General features: G+C 34.7%; 1 protein-coding gene across 1 annotated transcript; it reads right to left on the bottom strand.

Moving 5' to 3' along the window:
- Positions 1 to 536: 536 nt before the first annotated feature.
- Positions 537 to 6,272, bottom strand: LOC106708306 (26S proteasome non-ATPase regulatory subunit 13). The gene is made up of 10 exons (XM_045682510.1): positions 6,106 to 6,272; positions 5,910 to 6,023; positions 5,159 to 5,294; positions 4,198 to 4,346; positions 3,423 to 3,582; positions 3,052 to 3,158; positions 2,767 to 2,845; positions 2,244 to 2,384; positions 1,081 to 1,240; positions 537 to 624 (listed from the first exon to the last, which is right to left on the bottom strand). Exons 1-9 carry the CDS (start codon positions 6,219 to 6,221, stop codon positions 1,085 to 1,087), a joined length of 1,158 nt encoding a protein of 385 aa, XP_045538466.1. The 5' UTR covers positions 6,222 to 6,272; the 3' UTR covers positions 537 to 624; positions 1,081 to 1,084.
- Between the last annotated feature and the right edge of the window lie 1,975 nt (positions 6,273 to 8,247).

Below are 8,247 nucleotides of genomic sequence, written 5' to 3'. Positions count from 1 at the left end.
ATGAGAAAGTATAGAGACAAAATTATCCAAAGTCAAAGACCACATAAAGTTTCATTATAAGTTTACTTAAAAAAAATAAGAGTACGACATGGGACATGCTTAGCGAATAAATTTCATTTTGCCTGTGATCAAATAAGGATATTTGTCACATTTATTGACGTTGATTGGGAGGCGCTAGTGAGACGTCGTATAGTTTGTCCATCGGATTAGACAACTTTGTCCGTCTTTAATTTATTTTTTTGTATATTATATGAGATGGGAGACAACGAAATATTTCTAGTTCAGTCAGACAAGAATAAAGCCTACACAACATTCATTTTCTAAAATGATTTTTATATTATACTATTCTGTATTCTTTAAGGTATATTGTAAATGGGTCGTGGTAAGAACCTATCCATATAAAGATAATGGTAGCAGCTTAAATATGATATAATAGGAAGGTAAGAAAAAAACAAATTTGATTTCAATATTTATTTAATTTAATAAACAGTATACACTGATTCCATGCTAGAATAGTTCATAATAAAACAAAAAATAATTTTAATGAATGTTTATTACTCTTGTTTTAATTTAACCGATTGAATTGCGTTACGCCTTCTCAGACTCAAATGCAGCAATGTTGACCTGAAAAAGAAAAAATAATAATTTAACACTAAAAAAAAAGTCTAAAAGTAATCGCAAAATCAAAAATGACAATTCCAAATTAGTCCATATATGTGTGACCGTGTCTTCACTGTAGCACACTCCATAAAAACATATATCACTAGCTGTCGCCCGCGACTCCGTCCGCGCGCAGTTAAAAAATGGGGGGGGTGGGGTTATGAAAAAAAGATGTTGGCCGATTCTCAGACCTACTGAATATGCTCACAAAATTTCATGAGAATCGGTCAAGCCGTTTCGGAGGAGTACGAGAACGAAAACTGTGACACGAGAATTTTATATATTAGATTATTTAGCAATTTCATTCGAGTCACGCACACTGACATTTCGAAAATCCACTGTTGATTAAAAGCCTCTGTTCTATGAAACCCTTCATCTATAAGATTTAAATTTATAAAAGAGGTAAAAAGAAGTGTGTACTTGATCACAGTGTGAGTAGGTCTGGAGCGGCGCGGGAGAGTAAGGTAGCGGCGCTGGCAACGGCGGTGCACCAGGTGTCAAGCCGCTGCGCCAGAGCCGCCGCGCCAGCACGGTTCAGCGCACGCGGTCTCACCCAGCGTACGCTCACACACTCGCTCACCTGACAACAAAACAATTTTTATCTAAAGTACGATTATTAATTCCAGTCAGTAAAATGACAAGTGCAACTGTCACTGATACAAAAAAAAATGTGATCCGTCATGGGACGCCTGGCAGATGTGAAACATCGTGTGTGTACAAGTAAGTAAAGTAAAAAAGTAAAGTTCTAAAACACGATATTGAAGTTTTTCTAGTAGCTTAATATATATGCAAAGCAACGATTTAAAAGGTTCGAGGTTCCGATCAGTTCAATTATCGGGATTACATGCTGAACCTTTATGGTTCCTTCATCCTGTGGAAAGTCCCCGGAGACAGGACGGAAAGCATCATATTATGGTGGATTCAGGCCGGGTTCGGTATATATGTATACCTTAGTATAGAGTGGCGACCCGTCGCCACGGCAAGCGCCGCCAACCCAACGATTCGGTTTACAAGTGATCCTATACATGTTTCACATCAAAAAGGGTGACCAGCTACAAAAGTGATAAAGGCAATTTGATATTGAATAAAAAAAAAAAATCTCGACTAACTTTTAATTGTAAAAACTCGATTCTATCACATCACTATTTATTTGGGACTAAAAACCTGCAACACTGGAAATGTCATTTTACTGACTGGAATCAATAATCTTACTTTATGTGGAATATATAAATAATAATTATCTGACATATGGGGGGCATCGGTGGCTCAGGTGTTAAGCAGTTGACTTGCTCTGCACATCCTGGGTTCTAATCCCACCATGTACCAATGTGTTTTTCGATTTTAGATTTACATATGTACATTTATCCGACATTCTTACGATGAAGGAAAACATCGTGATGCTGCACATATCTGAGAAGAAATTCAATGATATGTGTGAAGTCAACCCGCACTTGGTCAGCGTGGTTGACTATGACCTAGTCACTCCTAACTTGGGGTAGGCTCCGAGCCCCTCAGTGGGGACTTATAGTAAGCTGATGAGATAAAGGTAATGTTATTGTTGATATCTATCATAGTTTACTGACTTGGTCAATGTGGCCTCGTATAAGTTTCTCAGCGAGAGCCTTCATGACGAGCAGTTCCACCTCATCTCTGGGCACTCGAGCCTCGCGCGCTATCTCAGCGAACGTCAGCTTGCGCTGCGCCGATGTTCGGTTGAACGCCATCTAATGGAGGATCAACTAATTCGTCATCAATCTGCCCTTATCCCTATGGAGAGTCGGCACAGTATGTACATCTCTATCAGCCGTCATATCTGAATTTACCCTCTTTTTAAGCATATCCTCTTTCACACAATCCATCCATACTTTTTTTGGTCTTCCTCTACTTTTATAGCCATCTACATTCAATCTCATTACTTTTTTGGAGGATTAATAAATTGCTTTTACAATTAGTAAAAGAGTTGAAGATTTATAATTTATTCATTTCTTTTGCATTTTCAAATTCAAAACAATTTCACTACATTTTGTCGTATTATAAATAAAACTTTAGTATGTATGAATAAAATCTCTGAAAAAAATCATTTTACAAATTACAAAAAGAATGTACCTCCATCAGGCAGAGGATAGCAATTTTCTGTCTCAGCTGACGATCTGCTTTATGTAGTTCTGGATGAGGAGCCTGGGCACTGAGAAAAAAGAAATTAATTTATTTTTTTATTTAAAGCTATACAGGCATCAGCAACAGTCGCATAAATTAATCACATTCCTAGTTCACTAGATATTTAAAAATGAACAAGTGGCAGTGAATGTGTACTATTCCTTTTTCTAAATTTTACATTAACCACATCACCTATTTCTTTTCTAAGACTAGATATAGATCAAAATATTTTACCGTATTTTCTCAAAAGCGACAATATCACCAGCCGCCACCGCCTTCACCAGTTCACATGCCCATGCGTCCGGAGTACCTTCCAGTGATTCCAGGATTGGATGAGCCAGCTGTTGATTGTAACATATTTTTTTGTTAATAATGAAATATTAAAATTGATCTAGTTTTTTTTTTTCAGACGAAGGAAACCCAAGTATTTTGGCATAATCCTGGTATATCTGGTCTTTTATATCAACATATCATTGATTTCTTATGAATTCTTCTTATTTAAATCTTTATTATGTTATTTATTATTGCAACATATTTTTCATAATAGCAACAGCACAGAATGTAAAAAGCTGACTTCTAGTACTTATTAACAAGTTATTACTCACCAGTTCTCCTAGATCATACACAGTAGGTGCGATAACCGCAGCCAGCGCAAGTCGCAATGCACAAGCTCGGCGCTCCGGCAGTGCGAGGTCTTCGCCACCGCGCGCACAACCCACATACCGCAGCGCTGCACGATAGTAACGAGCCATAGGACCACGTACTCTGTAAGTTCACATTCATACTTAAAAAACACAATCATCAGCTCACTATACATCCCCACTGAGGCGCTCGGAGCCTACCCTAAGTTAGGGGTGACTAGGCCACAGTCAACAATGCTGGCGCAGTGCAGGTTGGTTGACTTAGCACTTATCATTGAATTTCTTCTCTAATATGTGCAGATTGCATCATAATGTTTTCCTTCACCATAAGGATGTCGGATACATGTACATATGTAAATTGAAAAACACATTGTTTTAAAGGTACATGGTAGGAATTGAATCCAGGACCTGCAGATTGCAAGTTTAGTGCTTAACCCCTGAGCCACCAATGCTCTAAAAATCACAATGGCAATAAGTAACTTAGGCACAGGATAAACAAAAGCATTGAAATTCTGGTTTAAAACTGACAATAGGAAATAGCTAATAGACATATATAAAAGAGTAGGTATTGTGAATCTATAGAAAAAAGGGATATGTTTTAAAGGGTTAATTACTAAGTTCTATTAATAAAATGTCAAAATGTCTCAAAACAATATTAGTAATTAGTAAAGGAAGTTGCAGAAAACTAAAAAGAAAGAGGTAGCCCCCCTACTACTAGTTAAATAATCCAAACAAATACCTGTAGTATTCCGAAGCTAATTTGTAGAATCTACCATGGACTGGTGTGACACCGTCAGCATCTTCCAAAGTGCCTTCCAATTGTTCAATGATTTTCTCTGTAGCATCTAAATCATTGAGCTGTTCCAGATATATCTGACCTTGAAGAACCTACAGTAAAAATTAGACATATTAAAAAACAAGCTACTAAATTAGTTCTCTGAAAAGTCTGACTTCAAAATAATATGGATAAAAAGTAGGATATTAGATTGTTGTGGCTTGTTGTTTAGACAAGCGGGCGATAATGCCCCCTTGGAGACGTTTGAGATCTAGGAGGAGGCGATAAGGGGCCCAAAAAATGGGGGGCATTGAAATTAATTAAAGTAATGAAATTGTGGTTTTTAAGTTTTAGGTCTGAATAAAAATTAGGGGGCTCTGAAATATAATTGATTTTCAATGGGGGCGGTGAAAGAAATAAGTTTGACAATCACTGGTTTAGACGCTAGCACATATCTGCACAGGTTTGTTATATACAAGTAAACGCAACCACACACAAAATGTGTCACACCATTTTTTTTTACTCAAAGCAGAATGCCGACAGAAAAAACTGCAGTACAAACATTTGTGACAATCGCCATCATATCATTGTCAACTAAGTTAAGTTAATTAGCATAACATTTTTGGTGTACTTTACTCCCAATAGGGGTTTACATGATAAGCTTTACTTTAAAATACAAAATACTAGCTTATACCCGCGACTCCGTCCGCGCGGAATAAAAAATAGAAATAGGGGTATAAATTATCCTATGTCCGTTTCCTGGTTCTAAGCTACCTGCCCACCAATTTTCAGTCAAATCGATTCAGCCGTTCTTGAGTTATAAATGGTGTAACTAACACAACTTTCTTTTATATATATAGATGTAGATGTTTAGTGATTGGCACATTCATACTAAGTCCCACTGATGTATTTTAGTGAATCATACCTTGCAAAGAGCCAAAGCTTCATCATTCATTTTAACCTTGGCCTCAATTTTCTCCAGGAAAGCGATAGCTTCCTTCTTATCTGCATACTGTTCCACCACATGAGCTACTATTTCTACCAAAGACAATGGATTGATTCTGAAATATTTAACAAATTGAATGAAACTTATAATTTCAGTGTTTACAAAATACTAGAAAATGTATTAGATTTCTTATGCTAGGACACAGGTTCAATATTGGTGAATTTTTTAAACACAGTTGAACTTGAATAACCAAGAATTAGATAAGCTATGTACCTCTATAAGTAAGTCATTGTCTGATCATACAATGATTGAACAAGTGAGGAAATCTCAATCCCTTGCTTATTCAGGTTTGACTGTATACTACAAAAGCTTCTTTATAAACAGTGGTATTAAGGTTTTCTTCATATGGAATTCATTTGAAGAGAAGAATGTAAATCAGAGTTCTTGAATACCTTGAATACTTTAAACTTTTTTTTTTACTATTTGAATTCACTATTGATATAAATCTAGCTTATTTGCTGCATAAAAGTATTGTTAGTTTGAGGTTATACAGGAAATCAAACATTTAAAATTATGCTTAAATAAGAATATTATATATATTCCTTAAGCATAACATAAATTGTTAAAGCTTTTCTTGTACAATTTAATTAAAACCTTCAATTCAAAATTGACAAGTAAACAATATTTTGGCAGAATACAGGGATAACAGTGACTTGCAAAATCTACTTACTTATTTTCAAATACAGTTATAAAGTTGTTGTATAGCTGTATTAAATTGTCTCCTGTCCTTAGAGATGGATAATTTACCAATTCCTGTAATTTTAAAGTTAGTTGATGCCATAATCTGAAAAAGACAAAAGCAAAACATCATGTAGAAATTAACACATAAATGAATGATATATACATTGCATGTGGGTAATAATTACTTTTTAGTATAAAGTTCTTCCAATTTTGCCCAATCTGCCGCTAATTCAGGATCAGAAGCTTGTTTTTTCGATAAATAATCGCTAACTTCAACAACAGCAAATCTCGTAGAAGCCATGTTTCAAATTTTGTATTGTGTATGTAATGATCTGAAGTTAACTACAAGCTTTGACATTGATCATAGATAATTTAGTTACTCTATGCATTTTTTTCCACCTAACCGAAGTTCGTGTGAGTGCCATTTTATTATGACATCTAGTGGTGGTTGGCAATACTAATATTTTCACGGTTTCAACATTAATCTAATACACAATAGATGGCAGTGAGAGCTGTAACAGTTTTTAGATTTGGTGAATAAATTTTTTAGTGAAAATAACTTACCTAGCGTAGAAAGAAGATTAACAATTTCAAATGAATTTTTTTTCTAATACGGAAGTGTTAGATGTGCTTTGATGATAATAAGGTTTAAGAATAGTAGGTGTTACTTATATTTGGGAACTCTAGAGTCAAGGCTTTAAAGATTGGTTTTATATAATTTTTGTTGCCCACCTTTCCTTCCTAAAAAAGAAGTGACATAACCATCTTTATATTTGAGTATTATATTTATCCACTGTTAGTGCTACTCTGAAGTTAAAAAGAAAATAAAAAATAATAATTTCTAGGGCATCATTAAAAAAGTATATTTATAACAGTGTTTGTCAAAACGACTTATATACGAATTTACGGTTAGTAGGTAATTGAAAATACGCAGAACGTAATATTTTATTAAATACATATAGACAGAGAGAGAGAAATTATATTCGTTAATTTAATTAAGACATTTTCCAACAAAGTACAAATACTTTTCTCACAGGTTCAAACGACTAAAACTTGTCAGATGCGTTTACATTCTAATTGCAAATAAATAATAGGATAATGATAAAAATAAGATCGTCAGTTGGCCAGCAGATTTGCAGATCGAGTTTCTCTCCCCCCACCACATCTCAGTGAAAACAATCCAGTTTTGTGTCGCCTACCCAGTACCCAGTACCCACCTGATATCTACTTTCTACATCGATAGTGGGGGAAAGCTTTCATTCGAGAATTTGATTTATTTAGATAGATGTGTTTTTATTATAAACTAACTTTTACCCGCGACTCCGTCCGCGCGGAATAAAAAATAGAAAACGGGGTAAAAATTATCCTATGTCCGTTTCCTGGTTCTAAGCTACCTGCCCACCAATTTTCAGTCAAATAGATTCAGCCGTTCTTGAGTTATAAATAGTGTAACTAACACGACTTTCTTTTATATATAGAGATAGAAGATTCTATATGTTAGTTAGATTCTATAAGTAGGCGCATAGGTACTTAAAATAATGTTTAACAATCCATGTACTTTTGTTACCTAATATTGGATTGTTTTAAATACGATAAATATATAATACCTTACTAATATTATAAATGCGTCGTATGTTTAGATGGATGGATGTTTGTTTGAAGGTATCTACAAAACGGCTTAACGGATCTCGATGAAATTTGACGTAGATTTAGAACATAGTCTGGAAGAACACTGGCTACTTATTAAGTTTTTTTTTAATTTCGCACGAACGGAGTCGCGGCGACAGCTAGTAGGTATATATAGATAACTGTAATTGTCCATGCTGATTACTGATATAGTAGCAAAGTTTATTTATTTATTTACCATAGTTTTTTTTTCTACAATGTTCATTACTGAAGCTATAGGTTGCCACTACCGTCCACTTGTATAAAAACAAAAAAGTAAAACGTTGATAAAATGTTTCTTTTTTTATAACTTAAGTGAAAATTTCACAAAACAGAAGAATAACGTTCGTCGTTTAGTTTATCTGTATGGTAACAGAATTAATAAAATTGGACGTTTATAACAATTCGAATTGGTTTCAAATCGATTATTTAACCCACGGCTTATGTAAAGTTGGTCAAATGTCTTAATCAATACGTCTGATATCTGTGATGCCTCGTCGTTCCTCCTACGCATGAATTTAAAAGAATCTTCTTTCTAAGTAACATTTATATTTTTAAATGATATTCAATTTATAACATACTAGCTGTCTCACGCGACTCCTATGTGTTCTTCCAGACTATGTTCTAAATCTGTGCAAAATTTCATCGAGATAAGTTTAGCC

Source organism: Papilio machaon, chromosome 19 (assembly GCF_912999745.1).
Source record: "Papilio machaon chromosome 19, ilPapMach1.1, whole genome shotgun sequence".
Classification (NCBI taxonomy): domain Eukaryota; kingdom Metazoa; phylum Arthropoda; class Insecta; order Lepidoptera; family Papilionidae; genus Papilio; species Papilio machaon.
The sequence above is the reverse complement of the archived record's forward strand: the minus strand, read 5'-3'. Positions and strand labels throughout refer to the sequence as shown.

Coding starts and splice junctions, on each gene's coding strand:
- LOC106708306 (XM_045682510.1), bottom strand. CDS start 6,221: ATGGCTTCTACGAGATTTGCTGTTGTTGAAGTTAGCGATTATTTATCG. Junction 4,347..5,158: donor AAGCTTTGGCTCTTTGCAAG/GTATGATTCACT, acceptor TTTTTACTGTAG/GTTCTTCAAGGTCAGATATA. Junction 3,583..4,197: donor TTAGCTTCGGAATACTACAG/GTATTTGTTTGG, acceptor GTGAACTTACAG/AGTACGTGGTCCTATGGCTC.